This window comes from Pelecanus crispus, chromosome 2, assembly GCF_030463565.1.
Source record: "Pelecanus crispus isolate bPelCri1 chromosome 2, bPelCri1.pri, whole genome shotgun sequence".
In the NCBI taxonomy this organism is placed as follows: domain Eukaryota; kingdom Metazoa; phylum Chordata; class Aves; order Pelecaniformes; family Pelecanidae; genus Pelecanus; species Pelecanus crispus.
In genome coordinates, this window is record NC_134644.1 from 101,845,364 (window position 1) to 101,864,963 (window position 19,600).

Genomic DNA, 19,600 nt, shown 5'->3' on the forward strand with positions numbered 1-19,600 from the left:
TCGGGGAGGATGTCCTGTCCCTCCTCTTTCCAAAACTGTCTGCTTACTGCTGACACAAACGTGTTTTCCCTGCCTCACTGGCACACACAGATGCTTCTCCCAACACTTGGTATCAGAGTCCCTCTGTGCTCCTGATCATGTGTACACTGAGAGTGGAAAGAAAGCGAACAACTTTCCTAGAATGAATCTGACTATAAAAATGAAACTCCATGAGATAAGAAGGTTTTTAGCAAAACTTACTTTTTTTAAAAAAATTTATTTTAAAAATAAAAACAGTCTGTGGAAAACTTTCCTTTAAAAAACAAATAGACCAGTTGAAAAGGAACTGAAGTCATGGATTAGAAAGTAATTAGAATACCAAAAGCTTGTTAGGTGACACATGTGACTGGACTATTATGAATAAGTTTATAGCTGTTTAGGAAGGGCCAACAAGAAAAAAAAAAATTAGTTTGGTATATCAATGAATCATTTTCTTTGTTCTTATATTCTGTCTTTATTCTAACAGGACACGAGGACAAACTTAGAAGTCTCTACTTAGTAACGAAAATAAAAGAAGCATCATGGGACACATGAGAGGTCTGCTACAGGTCATCTAACAAGGAACATTAGGTAGACAGCTTCAATTTTTTTTTTTCTTTTTTTTTCTCCATGTTTTCTTCAAGCCATTAGTTGGTGACTTTGGTAGCCTTTTCCTGTCCCAACAGAAAGCTATGAAGCAGGCAAGAGGCTCAAGAGCTTCTTGGGATACCATGGCAAAGATTTTCTGGAACGTTAAAGGGAAGAGTTTCAGAGGATGGGTAGCTGTCTAAAGAAACAGTATTAAAAGCACACGTAGGTGCTATGCCAGTGCGGAGGAAGCATAGCAGGAGAGCAACTTGGCTCTGTCAGGAGCTGTGCAACAGCCTGAAACTTGAGAAGAATAAGAAAAGTAGGAAATAGGGTAAATCATTCAGGAGAAGCATGACAGAAGAGCATGAATTTATAAGCGTAAAATCAAAGGCCAAAGACACAGAACAGACCCAGAGAACAACAACATTAACAGGGAAGTATGTAAATGAAAATATTAGCAAGACAATAACAATCACTTCTCAGTGGGGAGGAAGCAGCTGGCACTGAGGATCAGAGCAATTAATGCTGCTTTGCTTTAGTATTCACTGAAAAGGATCCAGCTAGGGCACAGATGGACAGAAGAGTAACGCCCAGAGAAGGGGTGGAAGAGCTAAGATGATACCAAAAAAGGAGCAAGCCAAAGAGCAGTCTGGTAAGGTAGAAAACACCTAAGCTTATTTAACTGGCTAGACCTGAGGAAATGCACCCAGGGTGCTCATCAGCCTGTGGGGGATCACATCAAAACTGCTAGAAGGTTTTGTTGAGCTCTTGGAGAAAGAGTAGCACTGGATAACGGGGAAAGAGACAAGCAAGATGTTAATCTTAACAAAATGACTGAAATGTCCAAGGATAATAGAGCAAGTGGCTTCAATTTCAATTCCTAGAAAAGTACTAGAACAAATTACCTATTTACATGTGAACATGCAGTAAGCAACCAAGACACAAGCAACCACCATCACCAACTCATTAAAAATGAGCACGTCAAATCAATCCAGTTTTTAACCTGTTGCCATACCAGGATGTAAAATCTCAGAGAGGCTTGGGCTTTTGGTTTGGTGGAGGGTTTTTTTTTGTGTGTGTGTGTGCGTGATTTTTCTTTTCCCTGTTGTTTTGATTTTGAGGTCTTTTTTTTTGTTGCACATTCAGCCAGGTTTGGAAAGGAGAAATAATCAGTTGCCAAGTGAAACGGAACAACCTCGAGGGTCTTCAGGAATACAGGACTTTAATAATGTGCCATGAAATGAGATCTCTTTAATGTTTATCCTTATTTATTTATTTTACACTCGCTGTTTTGTATCTTTGGATATCCAGACCACACAAGCTGGCTCCCCACTGTGACACTAGCCCTACAAAGTATTTCTTTAAACCACACGGTAAGAGTAAGATTTACATGGCACCCTGGGGTTCACAAATGCCAGATGAATGTAAATACACATTTCTGTATGCACATGAAAGCGCACTGCAGTGGCATCCAGAGCTGGTTTTAAAAATAATTATCTGCATTAGTCATGGGGTTGAGCAAGGAACACTTTTATAAAGGCAGAGTTGTCAGCCTCCATACACACGCAGCCGAGCGTGGGGAGGTGCAGGCAGAGATCTAAGCTATTAAACCAGTTGGTAAATACCTTACACCACTCAGCATGAAAAATTAAGCTGTGAACTATACAACATATGTGAATTATCTTCTAATTTTATTATATGGGAGTTCACAGTACAGTGTTACTGAGGAGGCAGTAAAGCTTGGGTTGCAAGTCCCAAGAAGCCAGACTCTTTGCTGCACAACTGAACAAGGGAATTCAGTGCCTACTGTTGGTACCACAGGTCTTCAAGGGACATCTGCAATTTGTTTCATACAAAAAAAAAATTTGTTCGTGAGCTGTCGGACATGAATACTTTACCTCCTCCTCCAAATTTTGCCAGATCTTCCCTCATATAGATTAAAATGTCTTTAGCTAAAAAAAATATCCACCGCAAATGAAGCACTGCCACAAAAAGTACTTTTACCAAGATATACATTATGACTACAGAAAAAACTTCTTAAAAAACCTACACCCAACCAACCAACCTTTGATGCCCTTCCTAAAGGAAAACCATTAGCACAGATGAGTTGACTGGGATCTCATAGGACACATCCAAAACGCCCCAAAACCCAATGCAGGGCCAGAAATCCAGGGGGCAGGAGTGGCCCATCCCAGGTCACCAGCGCCCTTGGGCAGATTTGTCAGCCCTTGCCCTCAACGGCTCCTTTGCACCTTCTTTAAATCATCCCCTCATGGAGAGGGGGATGTCCAAGGGCAGGGGCACAGCACGCCAGCCCCTGGGGCTGGGACCAGGTGGTTGCTGTGCCAGGGGCTGGTGAGGAGACTCTGAGCTCTGCAGCTGCCTGAGGAGGGACACGCGGGAAGTCCAGGTGAGAGGCAGGAGGCCGAGAGACTTTGGGGATCCACGGGAGGAGAAAGCTGGTGGGTGGCTGCAGGCTTTTCATTGCAAGAGGAAGGGAGAAAGGGGCCAGCTTGCAGGCTGCGGTACCAGGCTGGGCAGGCAAGGTGTGGGTTGCAGGCTACCTAAGAGGGGGTTTCTTGCAATAAGCGATGGGGACATAACAGAGGAAGATAAGAACACCTGGAAGTTGTAGACTGTGGTCCAGAAATCTGGCTACTTGCAAGTTATCAAGGGACAGAAAATAATCACTTAGATTCCTCTCCTCCTAACCATCCCCCTTATATTACCTTGGCCAATGCAGCAAGTTCCCCTCATCTAAATGAACAAAACAACTGACAGCCACCGGCCACTGAAAAAAAAACAAACTGACCTCAGCTTTCTAGTTGTTCCACCCCCAATAAATAAGAGAAAAACTAACAAACCATTTCAACAAAAACTCTAAATTATCCCCTTTTCCTTTAGCAACCACCTACAACACATGCACATAACTGGTGGCTGCATTGCAGACACCATCTGTTCCAGCACAACAGCAACTCACCCACTTCTACCCACTTGGTATGACCATAATTTATCACTGCATGCTGTGTGCGCCAGGGAGGCACATGTGTTGCGAGTGGTGGAGGAGAGCAAACTAGGGTAAGGAAGGGACAATCGCTGCTAGAAGGGGAGCGGGGTGCAGCTGAGATGAACCCTCCTCTTCGGGAGGACAAAGAGTTGGCTACACTCAAGAAGGGGGGAAAAAAATTCATCCTGGGAGAACCAAATGTTTCACCATCTTGTAAACTGCTTAGTCCTGATGCAGCCACCCAACCCTATTGCTACCTTACCACCAGCTACAGCCAGTAATATAATTGGTTTTAGTCTGAAACTTCTCCAGTGCAGAACTCCACAGAATATTTTTCCACAAGTAGGGCATCCCATGGTACACAGATAAATCCTTCTGGAAGCTGGCATCAGCCCTGGCATGGGCAGAGGACTACAACTTAGCCTGCAGTTTCAGTTCCCTGATCTGACAGTTTTGCTCTGTGTCTGTGAGCACCACAGTCTCTGCACCTAACCTTACCTATTTGGAGAACAGACATAAATAACTGCATCTCACACTATTGGAAACCAAACTGTGCTTGGCCACAAGATACAAGAAGTTCACAGTACCTTGTCCATTGGGGGCTATATAAAAAATGTATTCTCTTTTGCAAAATTTCAGCTATTGCTAACCCCCCCCCCCCCAAAAAAAAAAAAAAATAGGGAATATAAGAAAGCTAGCAAGATCCTTGCATTAGAAAAGTAGATTTTTCTCTTTTTTTGTATGAACTTTATTTAAAAAATCAGTGCAGTTCCTTCCATCAAGATCCTGTTTCCATGAAATAATAGGATGACAGTGAGAATGAGTTTTTTGCTCAGGGTTTCAATTCTTTTTCCAGAAAGGGCTCTGCACTATGTGGGCTTCCTCTGAAGGCACATTGCCAATGCTTTACTTCCAGTTTCTATGACTTTATTCTTTCTTGCTTGCTATACTTGGATAATCCAGGCTCCACGCAATACTGTTCCCTTTGCACTTGGATGCTTCAGAAACTCTCTCAGTTCACATGTCTCAACCTCTGCTTCTAAAAAGTCTGTTGAAATTATTTGTGGCATCATTCCTGTTATTGAACAGTTATTAAAACAGAGTACATTTACTTGTTTCTGTATTTAGCCTGAGTAGAAGGAGGATGTCATACACCTGCTTCCTTATATACCATAATTCGGTTGATTGTGCACGTATAAACTGTTTTTGTCTCTCCTCTGAACTAGCTTGAAAGCCCTTTGGAAGTAGGATTCCATTTCGTAGTTATTTGCACAGCATCAAGTGCCCTAATTGTACCAGATGATAAACTTGAATAATGATTGGTTTGATTAAGGAAACGACATGACTTGTAAGTCAATCTGTTTAAATATATGCCGAATGCAATCATGGCTACATAAAGTATTATATTTTTCCTATTCTCTGCCATCTAAACTCCCTCAAATACCAGGAAATCACTTTTCTAAGTCATTAGCATTAAAAAAAATCCTCAATCTCCATAACCTTGTAATGACAAAAAAGCAAGCAGTTTACACAAGATGGCAATAAAGCAAGCAGCATTCAGTGTTAATTGAACAAGTAAATCTATGCATGTATTACAGGAATCTGCAAAAGCAAACACTACGCATATAAATAATGAAACCAGGTTATATACAGATTTTTTCAGTAGTGTGAACCAAGTTTTTATTTTTGTACAAAGTGGCACAGTACAAAAAAAGCACTCCTTATTTATACATTATTATATTACCTGTGTTGCTATCTTCATTTGAGACACCCCCCCTCCCCCCCCCCCCTTTAATTCTGTTTATGGTTGAGAATTTATGCCTTCTCTGCCCTTTTTGGAGCCACTTTTGTTATTCGCTTATATGTTCTATTATATATACACATATGCACACATACATGTATATATATCTCTCTCTATATATACACCCCCTTCCTATCCACTTGATAGAGAAAGAGAGTACTAGAAAGTAATGCCGTTTAAGTAAATCTTTAAGACTTCTCTTGTAACAGCAGTTGCTAAGATGGGGTTTCTTAGTTACACAGCTCAGGAGCTTTAAACTATTTTCCCCTTTTTAAACCAGGCCACTTCTGAGTACTTGCTGCTGTATCTGTCAAGTTGAGTAACAGATGACAAACAGGAAAGCAACAATATGATCTGCATCAGGCCGTGAAAGAACAGATGGCTTTACAGGAGGGAAGAAACCTTCCCACTCCAAGGGGGGGCTCAGGCTGGCTATAGCACCCCCCTGCCACAGGGACTGCAGCTGAACTGCCTGTTTTCCTTAGTAAAAATCTAAGGGGAATGGGGAGAAGGAAGAGGAGGAAGAAGCTCCTTTCAAATTGCCATCCTCCTGCTTCTGCACAAGGTCTAATCACACTTTGGTCCTGCAGGCCTTCTGTATAACATCTAGGCACTGTTCAGTCATAGAATCATGGAATCGTTTAGGTTGGAAAAGACCTTTAAGATCATCCAGTCCAACCATTAACCTACACTACCAAGTCCACCACTAAACCAATTAAGGGTAGAGTAATAATTTCATGTTTCCTGGCTTGGTGCCTGGATTATTTTTTAATGAAAGTAAAAACTAAGAATCATTAAGGTTGGAAAGGAATCGCTAAGATCATCAGTCCAACCATCAACCCAACACCACCATGCCCACTAAATCATGTCCCAAAGTGCCACGTCTACCCATTTTTGAATGCCTCCAGGGATGGTGACTCCACCACCTCTCTGGGCAGCCTGTTCCAATGCTTGACCACCCTTTCCGTAAAGAAATTTTTCCTAGTATCCAACCTAAACCTCCCCTGGTGCAGCTTGAGCCCATTTCCTCTCGTCCTATTGCTAGTTACTTGGGAGAAGAGACCAACACCCACCTCACTGCAACCTCCTTTCAGGCAGTTGTAGAGAGCGATAAGGTCTCCCCTCAGCCTCCTCTTCTCCAGGCTAAACAATCCCAGGTCCTAACTTGAGCTGGAAGTTCTGCTTCTCCTCAGTTCCTGCTTTACTCTTCAAAAGTAGGCACATTGTTCACTGTATAAGAAAGAGGTCCTACAGAGAGGTGGTATATTCCCAGCTGCATGCCTGAGAGAGCTAGAGACTCTTGCCCATGCTCCGACATCTCATTCGATGGGGCAGGCAGAGCTGCAGAAGTAGCAGAGGTGCAGTATCACGGCAAATTTGCTGCAAGCAGTTTTCACAGGGGACAAAAATTACATTCTCTATTCAAAATGCAAGTGTCCTCAGCAATAAGATTTCTGAGGAACACTTAAGCAAAGGGAGCAGATTTTCTTGTAATAGCATTTCTTACACTAAAAACCAAAAAAGCCCAGCAACACAGGTGAAAATTACAGCCATACTCTTCTGAACAAAAAATGACACTTGCAGCTGGTCTGGATACAGTAAGAAGTATCTTCAAAGGCAAAAGGCACTTCAGTTTTTGGCATGTAGCCAGAAGGTTGGAGTCACTACATCCTTTTAGGCTAAGTATTATACATAAGCAAGTGTGGTGGGTTGACCCTGGCTGGATGCCAAGTGCCCTCCAAAGCCGCTCTATTACTCCCCTTCTCAACAGGGCAGGGGAGAGAAAACATAACGAAAAAGCTCATGGGTCAAGATAAGGACAGGGAGATCACTCAGCAATTACTGTCGCATGCAAAACAGACTCGACTTGGGGAAAAATCAGTTTAATTTATTGCCAATCAAAACTGAGTAGGGTGATGAGAAATAAAACCAAATCTTAAAACACCTTCCCCCCACCCCTCCCTTCTTCCCAGGCTCAACTTCACTCCCAATTTTCTCTACCTCCTCCCCTGCAACAACGCAGGGGGATGGGGAATGGGGGCTGCGGTCGGTTCATCACACGTTGTCTCTGCTGCTCCTTCCTCCTCAGGGGAGGGCTCCTCACACTCTTCCCCTGCTCCAGCGCGGGGTCCCTCCCACGGCAGACAGTCCTCCACCAACTTCTCCAGCGTGGGTCCTTCCCATGGGCTGCAGTTCTTCACAAACTGCTCCAGCGTGGGTCCCTTCCACGGGGTGCAGCCCTTCAGGAGCAGACTGCTCCAGCGTGGGTCCCCCATGGGGTCACAAGTCCTGCCCGCAAACCTGCTCCAGCCTGGGCTCCTCTCTCCATGGGTCCACAGGTCCTGCCAGGAGCCTGCTCCAGCGTGGGCTTCCCACAGGCTCACAGCCTCCTTTGGGCACATCCCCCTGCTCCGGCATGGGGTTCTCCCCGGGCTGCAGGTGGATATCTGCTCCATCGTGGGCCTCCATGGGCTGCAGGGGCACAGCTGCCTCACCATGGGCTGCACCAGGGGCTGCAGGGGAATCTCTGCTCCGGTGCCTGGAGCACCTCCTGCCCTCCTTCTTCACTGGCCTTGGTGTCTGCGGAGTCGTTCCTCTCACATGTTCTCGCTCCTCTCTCCGGCTGCAGTTGCATTGCATGGTGGTGGGGGGTTCCCCCTTCTTAAATACGTTATCCCAGAGGCACTGCCACCATCGCTGATGGGCTCGGCCTTGGCCAGCGGTGGGTCCATCTTGGAGCCGGCTGGCATTGGCTCTATCAGACATAGGGGAAGCTTCTAGCAGCTTCTCACAGAAGCCACCCCTGTAGGCCCCCTGCTACCGACACCTTGCCACGCAAACCCAATACAGCAAGTTGGCCCCTTTTGAAACCAGCAAGCTTATGCTAACTTGGAATCTGTACAAATGAATGCAAAGCTCGAGAGCTACGCTATATTTACATTATGTTTCTATTAATTCTTCTGAAGATGCATGAGCTGAGCTATCCAGATTAGAGCTGAGGACCCACATACTCAAAAAGGACAACAATTCACTTTTTGGTTTGCAAGGAGTAACATTCAGTATTTAATTTTAAGTGAGAGTTTATCAGGTCTAAAAGCTCAGGGCATTTGTACTGACACAGAGAGCTCTGAAGGCCAAAGTTAAACTTAAATAGGACCAAACCCATTAGCAATCAGTTCTCCTATGTTATTCTGTAGGGTATATTGATGTACACAGTGTTGTTTTTCACACACCCCTCCATCTCTGTATTACCATCAGCATTACTGACACCATAGCCCACAGCATCATTTGTGCCAGCACAACCTGAGAGCCCCTGATACAACTACACGCTACGCTTGAGACACAGAGCTTGTGCTCAGGAAACTTTTTCTATCACTGCCAAATAATTTATGTTTTAAATTATAATTGATGGATGGAAGAACTAAAGGCTCCCGTTAAGGACAATGTTGCATCTTCTGTGGGTGGATGCTAAAGTCAATGAAACAGGAAAAGGAAATCAGAATACTTCTGCTTTCAAATGCAGGGTGTTGCAGGTGTCTGAGCTCCCCAATAGCAGTGTCAGACTAACACACAGGACTGCAGGAGCTACACCGAGTCTGGCCCTTTAGCATGCTCCAGTGAAATACTGGTGTCCCTCATGCCTGGAGATGGACCTGGGAAACTGAACTGGCTCTGAACCCAGAGATCAGCAGCAGTGATCTCAGTCTTCCCAAACATCTTTCAGTTATTCTCACACAGTCCTTTTTAACAAATGCAAAAAAATTTGAATTTTGTCATTCAAATGAAAAGACAAGCTTTCTTAGCAGACTAGCTTTTGTACATGCTACCGTTGCATATTTATTTTTTAGTACATAGAAATCAGTTTAGTTACATTATACTAGGACTGACCAAAAAGAGGAATTTAATCCCAAATCAAGATTAAATTGGATATTTTATAATTTTTATGATATTTGTTAAAATATTTTACTTTGAGTACTGTAGAAACATAAGCTAGATTGAATCACTGCTTGAAAATTTTTATATCACTGAGATACGGCACCAAAAAGCTATACATGGAAATAATACATATATTGAGAAATGCCAGTTTGACATATATATTCCCAATTGTCTTTGCCTGACATGAGTTACATAAAGACATGTTTTACATACTCCTGGTGGGACACCCTGATCCTCCGTGGTGTTGCCGGTACTGTAAGGATTTTAAAGGATCGCCTTGTGTGTACGAATGGAATACCTTGGTGCTTTGCATGGTCTGAAATCACCCTTAACAGCAGGCACGTTAAGGGTCTCTTCTCTCCGCTACCAATCAGTTGCACAAGTCTTGGTGATACAAGCACGGGCTTGGAGTCTACTTCTGCCTTATCTCCTCCAAAAAGCGCTTCTGCACCCCATCCTGCTAACAAACTGCAAAGACCCCAGTACAACTTTGTGTAAGCTGTTTCATCCAGATTTCCAGCAAAACCTTCATCTTCGTAGCTTTCTATGCACCTATAAGAGATTCCAACCTGCATGCGTGTCCCACGTCTGAGCTGCCCAGATGGTTGGTTTTGATCTTGTACTTTCCTTCACCGAGATTTCATTGAATTCATAGCTTCATCATGAAGGATTATTGGCCTCAAGCTTAAAAAGACTAATCAAGTAGGCAGAGCCATGCCTTAGTAAGCACTTTTTGCTGTTTACAACAACCATCCCAGTTCTTAACCGAATCCCAGACATATTTTAAGGTCAATGCTCTATCCATCTGGTAGTGCTGGATTTAATCTTCACTGTGTTTTCTATTTTGAAACTTATAAACTTGCATTTTACATACACGTGTAAACAGAAATAATTCAAGAGCAGCATCACTGGGCTCTGGTTTGTTGTAAAAATGTGACAACTACCCTGGAGCAACAGAGGGTGTAGAAGATAGGACTACTGGGGCACCTTTGGGGAGTACCTTGAGGACATAGGAAATACCAAAAGGAAGGGTAGTCTGCACATTTTATACATAGTAGCAAAAAAGAAGATCCATGCTCAAACAGTTGTTTATGTGGCCTTGTATCATATGAGTGCAGAGGTTTACTGGTCTAATTAATCAAGACAATCCTCTTTCATAAAAATTGTTGCAAGTGGAATATTCCTAAGAATTAGTGGCTTACTTGGTTGCTCTACTTCTCCAGCAAGCTATTTATGAAAGAATTACACACTGTACCTATACGGACCAGACACTTTCCATACATGTTTACTTGCCTACATACAATTCAAGCCACAGCCACACGTGATTTTTTTTTTTAAAGAATTAAAAAGGTCAGTAACTTTTTTATGCAGCTCTTATTTGCTTCTTGAATAAAGCCACAGTAAAACAATATAGCCAAAAATGCTTTATTTCACCATTAGCCATATAACCAGTAAGCATAAAATGGTGGCTGTAATATTTTTGTTCAAAACAGTTCCAAACCCCAAGAAAACTATACTGAAAACATTAACCAATACTTTATTCCTATAAAAATAAAAAAGAAAAATGATACATTCACTTCAAGAAGTGTCTACATTTTTAAACAATAAATTAAGCTTTGTAATATCAACATCAATTTACATTTCAAATGATCTAAAAGAAAAGTACAGCTTAGGATACAAAATAAACTCTTTCCTTACCTTCCAAATACATCAAAAACATTCTTTTATTCCTTTAATTCACTGGCACCTAAGATCTCAGAAGAAGAAACTACAGATCGCTACAGAAACAACCATTAAAAAAAAAATAGCCAGAGTCTATGGATATTATCTTCCAAGCTTTTTTACATCTCTGACAAAAACACTAACTGAATGCGTATGAAAATACAAAATTAGTGACTAGAATAGTGGAATCTTTTTCAAAGCTTGCAAAAAATTACTTTGGCTTTCCCAACTGTTATGTAATTTATTCCAGTACTATTAAGCACATTTCTGTATCAGTTGCAATGAAGGTCAGTTTTAACCAATCATCATTTGTTATTATGAATGCCTGGCAGATTTTCAAAGCCTTGATAGGCCTGTCCCCATTATTTATCTTGTATGTCTCTATTAAGGTTACACAATGAAGTGTGAAAACCTAAATAAATTACGTTTAGTACTCACTGCACAGGTCACTGGAATATAAGCATTGATACTTGTAATTTATTTTGCAAAATCTGGATTTGAAATATATTTACATTTGAGCGCCTATACTAATCTCCCACCTAATTTCTACAGACAGTAATTTAATTTCTATTAAAAACTATGAAAGCAAGTTATACCAGGTTTTCATTCACATGTGCGAAGCTCTGAATTAGAAGGGCACTGGTCAAGAACAACTCAACTGCTACCATGCTAACCTGCTGCTTAATTGAAGCAAATGAAGCCCACAGAAAGTAACGCTGCTGGTCTGAACATTTTTCTGGAATGAACGTAGGGCTTCAATGTTCTTGCAAACTCACATAGATACACCTGATCTTACTTTAAACGAGACTGCTCAGGTTAGATAATACAATGCCACTAAGGTCAGCAGAGACTGCTGATTTACTGAGCAGGCTTTCAGTCTCTTCCGTAAGGAAGGAAGCCCTTTCTCCTCCCATTCTGCAGCAAGGACTTCTGAACCAGGATTGCAACCAACCCTTCGCAGGAAAGTTGAGAAATTAATCAGGCGGTTAGGTCAATGCCAACTTTTCTGTGCTTTAGTGGCCATACTGCTTACTGCTACTTGAGAACTAGTTTGGTTTACAACTATAAAAGATGCACCCACAGCAAAGATACTCACTTCTAGCAGCTTGCTTTTTTTACAGAGAAACTTTTTTTTTTTCCCCCCCTCGTAAAAGGTATAAGCGTGTTTTGTATAAGTTGCCCTTCCTTACTTGAAGATTCAGATTTTAATGCATGGGGGTTTTTTTAAGCATCAATTCTAGCTTCGTACAAGAAGACTTCCTGATGCTTGGGAGAGCAAGCTCCAAAGACTTCCTATTTACAAAACGGTTGTTCTGCAAAAGGCTGATAGAAATATGATGCTAGACTGGTTTCAGCTGGTAATTGATGTGAGGTAATGGATTTAATAGGTCTAGCAAAGCATCTGTTTCCTCTTAGCATGCACGGCAACCTCGCTAGTTACCCGGCCACATTTGAGTTCCATCTATGTCTCAGAAAGAGACACCAAATGAAAACAGGCAAAATAATTTTTAGAAGGAAAAGATTTCAGTTTTGTTTAATGCTACTTAAAAGCACAAAGCAGCAAATGAGGAAAAAGTTCTACTTAAAATTATTTTCTAGGTCAATTTGACAAAAATTAAATCCTATCAATAGTAGGGCTCTTTAGTAAAGAAATTGCTCCAAGAGCAATGATGCATTTAAAACATAGAAAAGTGTTCTGCAAAGGGAAAGAAATCTTGCATTTCCTACCCCTACCTTATCTGTTAAAAACATTTTCACCTTCACAAAACTTTTTTTCTTTTAAAAATAAAAAACAAGTCTTATCTGCCCTGAACAAAACATTTCCTACATGCTTTTTCAACATAGCTTTTTTTTTTACTACCGTTAGCAGCACTGTTTAAATTCCTCAGAGAGGAGCTCAGTTCAGACTGGTCTCAACACCACACTGCACCGTCAGCAGGTGTTAAGTAACATCATACCTTAAGAGAAAGCAACATCACTTAGCCTGTCTATGACAAAGCCAGTTTTACAGTTGTGGGAAACCTCAAAGTGTTCTTAAAAGGTAAAACAATGACAATTCAAGAAATGGCATCATGAAAGCCAAGAAAACAGAAGTTGAGCAACTAACAGCAAAGTGAAGTGTTTCATTATTAATGTCTATTAAAATCAATGCTTTAATATTTTAAATAAGAATTTCATTGAAGATTCAAAACCTGCAGCTAAGGTCAAAATAACACACAATCTAAGACTCTTATCCAAGTAGTCTTCAATAAAATTAGGAGAGTCAATAAAGGTACATTCCACTCCCCATCCCCAAAGCCACCTCGTGAGATGAATTTGTCTTTAAAAAAAAAGGCAATAGTTTCTGGTCTCTTAACTACAGCTAAAACTAAACAAACAGTGTCAACAGTCCACACAATTTACTTTTTCCATTATATTCTTTGTCCTCAACAATTGCTCTTTGTATCAGTGGTCAAATCAGACCACCACTGTCACAGGGTTAGTCTGAGCTGAAAAATGGTTAAATATAGCAATATCATGTGCTACTCCTTCCTTTTCACTTGGACAAACTTACCTCCTTTTTTTTTTTTTTCTTTAAAGACAACAAGTTTCAGTGATTATGGATACTATTGTACTATTGTTTGAAGCTTGTACAGCTACTGAACAACTGGAACATTAAATATGTTAAAGTACACTAAAACTAAATCATATTGCATTAGATTGCTATATTTAAACTGTTAATATAATACTATTGTTAAAACAGACAATCATCTGAGATGGCTTAACACTACCAGTGTCAGAACTTAAATGCAAGAGAACCCATTTAATCAAAACATTATGTTTTATATAATGAATTAATCATTCACTTGGCTTTCAACTGCCTTTGAACAAAGTATTTCATGACACAACTTTACCTTCTATATAGTTTCAATTAATAAATGCTTTTAACCAAGTAGACTAATTGCAGGTTACCAATCGAAATACAAACATTTCCCAGCGCATGTTCTTTCTGGAAAGGCTTTATGTGAAGGAGTAAAATAAACTTGCATTTAAATGCTACATTTCAGGATATAACAAGAAAGCCATTATCAGTGAAATAACTATGTTTAAATTTTAATTGATTGAATATGAACCACGCATGTCTATTTTCAACATTTTCCATCAGTGGACCATTTATGCATTTAGTCTGACGGATAAGAACACTATCTACAGGGAAGAAATTTTGTTGTAAACCAGTATCATATTATGCTTGTAATAAAGCAAATGCACAGTTCATTAGATATTTCAGAGCTACAGTTCTTTTGAAATATATATATAATATATATTTTATATATATTTTTTTTTAACCAAGTATTGCATAGTAGAAAAAAGGAGGGGAAAAAAGAGAACCAACTGTTAAAAGAATGAGTGTATATGAAGAGCTATTGCTGAATTCTTAGGTACATTTTGATCACATATAATTTAGTACCAACACCAAAAAGACAGGATTATTGAGACCAAAACCCTGGATTATAAATTTTTTTTTTATTTTTTTTTTTTTCCCAAAACACCACCACTGTTCAAGGTTTGGTTGTATTTTAATGATTCATGTTTCATACATCCTGTTACACAAAAGGCATTCATGGTTTACGGCACCATTTTTCTTATTTTCTACACATGGTAAGATCTCTCCCTCCCACCTCCGTCTTAGAAGCATTCCCCTGTGATATTTCTGAAGACACTCTGAATAGGCATTTTAGTTACTTCTGTACCAAATATAAAGCCACTTAGTTAAAAATTATTTAATTCTGAAGAATAAACGTTAGTGTAGTTCACAGTGATGAAAGCCTCAAAGGCTTATTACTCCCTCTTCATCCACCGCCATTTCTAGAAATTTTGAATACTGTGTGTCTTTTTAATTTCCTAATTCTTGTGGAAACAAAAGCCAGCATTAAGAAGACATTTTCATAATTAATGCTTTCATTGTGAGATCAGGTCTAAGGCATACATCATTCAGTGCAAAGTCATCACACACTATAGAGAGAAGACAAAACCCCCTTCATTCTCCCCTGTGGACCCTACAAGTACATGTGCAAAACCCAGCAAGACTGAAATAAAGATGGACACAATGTACAAGATACTTGCGTACTTAATATTTGCTCTATGGTTTTACCAAAAAAATAAAACAGATTTTACAGAGATTACTATTTTTATAGCTTTGACTAGTCTCAGTGGCCAGCAATTTCAATTAAAATCCAGATAAGAGTTCAGGAATGGTATTACCGAAACCATCTAAGTTTACCAGAACAAGAGCAGCATTTGTTGTCACAACATGACCATCATCATTTAAACACACACATACTAATGTAAGTCAAGCCTATACCATGTATCTTCAGACTGGAGTTATATACGGAATAAATTTACAGTGTTTTGGTAAATACATATTCAACATGAAGAAACATAGTGACAGGAATATATCAATAACCTTGAACACAAATAAACCATAAGTTTAATCAAGTACTTCCCTGAAAGAAACAGATGTCACAAAGAGATACTCTAAGTAATTTTCTCACTATTTATTTTCTTGCTTTTTTCCTCCTTGCCTTTTTCACTTCTTGACAAGCTATTAATTGCAACTCATGCCAACTGCAAGGGTTGACTTTGAGACCTGTGCACAACAAAACTTAAAAAAAGATGTTTTACAGAAAGGCACACACATTATAAGAAAAGGAAGCTTGTGTTAACCACCCCACCCAGCAGGCACAGATTCTTTAGTGCTCACTACTCCTCACATGGGAAAGAGCCACAAGGTTTTCTCACTGCTCAATATTCCCTCTAAGAACAGCAGGCAGTTTGCACTTGTACAACACTTTTCCACATGCATTTTTCAAAAAAGCTTCCCAAGCAACATGTGCGTGTCCAGTATCATTTTACAATTGGAGTCACTGACTGAGTGACCCGATGCAGTTTAGGAAGTTGAGTGAACCACAGTTATGGTCTCTTGCCTTCCAATCTGTGCCCAATCAAGCAAGAAGATAATGATCCAAAATATTACCAAAACTTCAATGAAAGTGAAATCTGGAATGCAGTATATCAGAATGAGCATAAACCTATTTACCCTTCAACCTAACAAAGACAAGAAGCTTTTCATGTTGCCAATTACCCTGCATGTTCCAATTAAAACTCTCTTCATCAATAAATAGTAACGACGTATCTTCTTTACCTATAACTAATAACGTAATCTTGAAGAAATGACCAAGCCTACAGAAGACAAGAGTCAGCAATTTAGCACATCCTACATTCACTTTTCAGCTATCTCCTGGGGAAAACACACAACCTTCTGGTAACATGAGAGATGCATATGTACAGCTGTGGCAGTTTCTATAATGAAACTCCAGATATAAATGATAATGTCCATAATACAAACCATAATTCTAAAATATATCTGAATATGTGTGTGTGTATATATATATCTCTACAAAGAAAATGATCTAGTTTTCTCTTTTATACACATATAAACATCTGGCTAATATGCCCCATAAAAATTTTTCCTTATTTAGGACTAATCTTTTAAATAACGGAGTTTTAAACAGTCCCTTAGAATATTTTTTTTAAACACTAATCAAAAATGAAGAACTATCTCAGGGTAATCCAAAAGCACACACAAAATAAATTAACATCATACAAACGTGGTTATATTATTCAGAAAGTCCAATTCTCCCATTTGAAATGAAATGGAGACCAGTGTACCTTAGGGTGAATTATTCAATGTACAAATTCATTCTCTCTTTCCATATAAATCTACATGTGAATTTAGCTGCACTTCTATAAAGCAAGAAACACAGTAAATCCACAGAACTCTTGCAAAAGGGAGTTGTTTTTCACTGGATAAGAGCAGGTCTTGCTGAAGGGCAGCAAGTCAACATCTTATCACCATCTGAACACTAGCAACACCTGTGCCCTTGTAAGCTTCACCTTGAATTAGCAGCAACATATTTGATGGGTTCAGTAGTAATTTTTCTTCCAGTATTGGATTAGACTACTTTGCATATACAGTAAGTCAAAAGTCTAGTACTTGTGTGCAACATTAATCCACATTTTTATATCTGAAAACTCATAAATACACATGGAAACAGAGGCAAAAGAATTAAACCTCATTTTAAGTTAGAATGTTTTCAGTCCACATACAGAAACAGCAGTGAAAAACAAGTATAAATGAGATGGACAGCAGAAACAGAAGAAAAGGAGTACAATAACTAAAACTGTAAGAAGCAGGTCACTTAAAAGGGCAAGTTGCAATTAAAATTGATCAACAGAAGATGTAGACTGTACATAAATGCTTAAATGCAGCATTATTTTGCATATCACATACAGTGGATGTGATTCCTAAGAAGCATATTATAACAGCTGGCATACTTTATACTAATAGATTTATGGTAACTGATAATTTCTCAGCTCTTAAGGTACAGTAGTTATGCATTAGCCTTTAAAGCTCTTCATTAGCCTTTTAGAAGTCAAGGTTACATTTCAATGAATATTTAGCATCCCAATAAGAATGTTATAAACATTCACCTTCAGTGAACTTTCATACAATACAGAGATATTAAATACCTTCTTAAGCTGAATCATTTCAATACTATTAGTTTTCTTTTTGCATTTTCAAAAGAAACACAAGGACCTTTGTAACTTCCAAAGTGAAGGGTGTTTTAAGGCAGTAAAAGATATGTATTAAGGTTTCCATGATTGTTTATGGTGCCTATGTGAATACAGTATATTACACACAATTGCTCTCAAATATTTATCTACATGACTTCATTATACTGTACATGATTTAGCAATCTTCTTGAGAAATTTAAAGTGCCACAGTTCAAATGTGCTCATCTGTCTTTTCATGGGCTTCTAGTCCATTCTAGTTGGTTTCAGAAACAAGCCCTTGCTTTACTTAAAGAGCAGTCTTTTTAGGGGAAAAGAGCATTCATCCTTCACTGCTGTGCTAACTGGAATCCAGTGGTCGAACCAATCCTTCTTTGTAAACACGAAGAATAGCTTCACAAACAAATTTGTATTGACTCTGTATAAGAAAAAAAAACAAAAACATTTATGGATGATTAGTTAAACTCCTGATTATACAGTAGTATTTAACAAGACTAACAGTCCCACTGCTTCCTTTTCTCCTGGACAATGACAGAAGAGGAGTTACAACGACGGAAGGAGAAAACCCAACTCTCCTGGTTGTGTTCACAGTAAAGAAAGGTAACATTTATTCTTCTTTGAAGGACAAGCATTAAAAAAAAAATCTCACACCAAGGAAAACACAATCCCCAAATTTAAAAGAACGCATGCTTAAATCTCAGGGAACAGGATTTATTTGTTAAAGCTATGCAAATTTATACGATTCTTCTGACTAAGTTCAACTAGTTATTAATGTTCTTCATATATCTCATCTATTTTTTTAGTACTGTTATCCGATTATTACAAGTATTCTAACCTTGCCAATCCTGCAGTTATGTATTAGTGGACACATTTAAGTTACGTGACCAAAAATGCATTTAAAGTTACCATATAGGATATATAGGTCCAACTGCCTTGCTAGAAACTTTTTTTTTTTTAAAGTACCTACGCTATTGCAGAAGATGGAGTCACTTTATTTTCAATTTGTGATCAGACCACACATCTCCTTTGTAACAGAATGGGATCAAAATTTTGGAATGAATAATTTTGAATAATAGCAGCCACATTAATTCTTCTGTCACACAACATTTTGAACTCATTTAGTTCTTATAAAGTCTTCACAAACTAGATAAGTGTTTCTTTTGAATCATACTATTACAAAGACTATTTCTTCCAAGATCTTGTGATGTACCTGTTTGTTAAAAAGCAATTAGTCTGTAAGCTTCTTTCTGAAAAGTGATACAAGGAGACATCAGCAGCAGGACCAGTGCAGAACTAAAAATCCACATAGCCTGAATAAATTTTTATGACTAATACAATTCCGAGAACATAAGATGATGGAAATTTAAAAGAACTTACAAAGATCAAAGCATACCTCTCCTCTTCTCCAAAAGTACTTTTCACTACTGTGAAAACCCCCAAATGAACACCTTTCTCCAAAGCTCCATGTCATATGTTCAGAGGAGTGCAGCGTTACATATTCTAAATCCTTTTTTACGCCTTTAAAATGTTATCCCAGCTGCCCTTGTACGTCAGCTCTCGCCAACTCTCCAGGAGCATTTGGAAACATTCCCCCAATATGTCCCAAAGGACAGGGCTAAAAGATAATGCTTGGACTGCGAAAGACCTTAGGTTGCATTTAAATACCAGCAATTAGGAACATTATTCTTGTCCATAACTGGCAATACATTTTCTCTTAAGTACAGAAAAACTTAAGGAAAACTGGGGGATGGAAATTAATTTTCTGCATCTCTATTTTCCTGCCTTTTCTTTCAACCCTTCAGTCAATTACTCCCACCTTCAATATCACTCTGTTCTTTTGTCTTTATTTCTTAATTACCTTGACTTTTCTCTTCATTGTTATTGTCATTTGCATATTTCTACTGCCTGAACAA

At 39.2% G+C, this 19,600-nt stretch overlaps 1 protein-coding gene across 2 annotated transcripts in view; it reads right to left on the reverse strand.

Moving 5' to 3' along the window:
• Positions 1-18,027: 18,027 nt before the first annotated feature.
• Positions 18,028-19,600, reverse strand: part of PTPN3 (protein tyrosine phosphatase non-receptor type 3) — a 97,159-nt gene continuing 95,586 nt past the window's right edge. For both annotated transcript variants that reach the window (XM_075704849.1, XM_075704848.1), the window contains one exon: positions 18,028-18,105. In XM_075704849.1, the coding sequence (XP_075560964.1) occupies positions 18,028-18,105 (78 nt within the window). The remainder of the gene's footprint in view (positions 18,106-19,600) is intronic.